The 2,404-nt window shown below is 37.4% G+C and overlaps 1 protein-coding gene across 1 annotated transcript in view; it reads left to right on the top strand.

Annotated features, from left to right (window-relative positions):
* Positions 1-1,407, top strand: part of LOC106677546 (lysine-specific histone demethylase 1A-like) — a 19,563-nt gene extending 18,156 nt beyond the window's left edge. Inside the window, exon 5 of the mRNA XM_014415560.1 lies at positions 763-1,407. Coding sequence (XP_014271046.1) covers positions 763-902 — 140 coding nt within the window. The 3' untranslated portion in view covers positions 903-1,407. The remainder of the gene's footprint in view (positions 1-762) is intronic.
* Positions 1,408-2,404: the final 997 nt, after the last annotated feature.

The following is a 2,404-nucleotide window of genomic DNA, read 5'->3' as shown; positions in this document are numbered from 1 at the left end:
GAGAGAGAGAGAGAGAGAGAGAGAGAGAGAGAGAGAGAGAGAGAGAGAGAGAGAGAGAGAGAGAAACTTCATTGAAAATGTTGTGCTGGCCAACTGCATTGGGTTTTCTCCCAGTTAGCATACTTAAAAACTAGTAAAAACAATTTTATATGTGTGTGTTTTATTATTATGTATTTGTTTTAGTCTTAATATCCCCTTTTTTCTCAGAAGTTTTTTCGCATATTTTATTATTAGGTGCTATTAACAGTACTAAGTCGTGACATTTAGTCGTGTTGTAGCCAGTATTCATTCCAGTATTCATTGTTTATAAAAAATAATAATATTTAAAAAATGCCTAACATCTCCATTTTGGAAAAAATGCTGTTACCACGGATCTGATTGTGAAGAAACAAAATTGTCATTCTGTAACCGTAAGAGAACTAGTTCATATCGATTCCTAACTACAAAGTCATAGCTATATACAATTCTTAGTCCATAGTCATTTATGGAACTTTTATCACTGAAATGTTTAAAAAACTTGAAAACAATATCGAAAGCATCTTTAGTCAATATTCGCATGCAAAAAACTAAAACATTGTGGAGCCACAATTATGTAGGAGAAAAACTAGTTCTATCTCAAAGTTCTTGGAAGCAGAAACCTCGGACCGAAATATCGAGGAATGTTTCTTACGTTGACTGCATTCAAAGCTGTTTTTCAAATCTTACTTCTGATTATTGTTCTTTCTCTCCCCTACTAACTGATCCACCCTTGTTATTTTGCAGGTGAGCACACCATCCGAAACTACCCGGCGACTGTCCACGGAGCATTCCTCTCCGGGTTACGTGAGGGCGGCCGGATCTCGGATCAGTTTCTGGGCGTCCCCTACGCCCCGGAGCCTACTCCGCCTCCACCGCCTCAGTAGTGGGATACTTTTCTTGGCTACAGAATAAGAAGATTTTGATTTGTGCATTGTAAGAATGTGCTGGCAGTCCTTCTATTTTTTTTCTATGTATCATGCATTTAGTATTCCGATCGTAGCATAATTATTACTTTATTTTTAATTTTTAAATTTGTGTTAGTATGTATGATTTGTTCAACTTTGAATTATATTTTAGTGTTAAGAGCATGAAAATAAACTTAATCTTTAATTTAGTAGATATATTCTATCAACCTTTGTTGTTATTTTAGTTTATTAACGATAAACTTAATGATAAAAGTTGCTGTAAAACTTTTATAATCTACCATTGTATTTGGATGTTTTATTCTTAGCTTTAGTATTTTATTGTAGTGTTTTCTTCTTTAAACTTAATAACTATTGTGTTTTAATTGACTGTCAGCATTGAATGTACTGAGCCAAGATGTGTACCTCTTGAAGGAATAGGTGCACCTATGAGCAATTTTAATAAACCGACTTTGTGTAATAAAAAGTATGCTTTTTTCTTTATATCCATTACCTCTCATAAGTTACTTACCACTGTGAAGTATTAGTACCTAGTCTCTTTTAATGGCATTGTTAAATTAATCGATATCTAACATCAATTTTCAGCAATTTAGTACTAGAATTCCCTGAAAATACAAAAGGCTTAGTGTTAAGCTGGTATTCTAAAAGCTTCATCACAGACTGGAGATCAAAATTTAAATTTTAAAGTTCCTCGAGGAATGGGTAATAAACAAAGGAGTACAGTACTGACAAATAATTACCATGAAAACTTGTACTCTAGATAGTTGGATAAATTTATGAAAAAATGAAACGTAGAGCCATGGCCCATACCTGAAGGGACTGTTCCCACCGACTTGCAGAACCTCCCAGGTACATCTGGCTGTGGATCACGTCCTGCTTGGCTGTAATGCCCTTACGAATTAAAGGCGAGGCTGCAACGTCGACAACATGCTGGGTATCCCCTAAATGGCTGTCAAAAATGTATTCATGATTAAAAAAATCCAAGCTATATCACCATGTCGGGGTTGTCCAAGTCTTAGACGGTTCTCCAGCCTGATATCCACTTTACAGAAGGCCCTCGACAAGGCGTATTCAATATTAAGTTAGGAACGGCTGTGCCAGAGGATGAGCCCTGGGCACTGACGCAGGTAGAGGAGGTGTTGGTAAGAGAAAGTCTGAGGTAGAGTAACAGTTAGTTGCCAAGATGAAGCGGACGGACTAGAACTGTCAAGAAAGGAGCCAGCTTACTAGTTGCCGAGATGGAGCGGACGGACTAGAACCGGGGAAAGACGGGAAATTACACTGGTTGCCGAGATGAAACAGACGGACAGTGTAACCGTTAAGGATTACGTTACAATCTTAGTTGGAGAGAAGAAGAGGAGATAGGCCATCATCTTGGGTTTGCGTACAGAATAACAACTTTTGTGAGAATATATTGGCAATGAACTTCTCCATCTCAAGTAGATTGTACGTACGCCACCAGT

Source organism: Halyomorpha halys, unplaced genomic scaffold (genome assembly GCF_000696795.3).
Source record: "Halyomorpha halys isolate HHAL.00 unplaced genomic scaffold, Hhal_1.1 Scaffold103.1, whole genome shotgun sequence".
In the NCBI taxonomy this organism is placed as follows: domain Eukaryota; kingdom Metazoa; phylum Arthropoda; class Insecta; order Hemiptera; family Pentatomidae; genus Halyomorpha; species Halyomorpha halys.
Note: the sequence above shows the minus strand (reverse complement) of the source record. Positions and strands in the feature narration are given on the sequence as shown.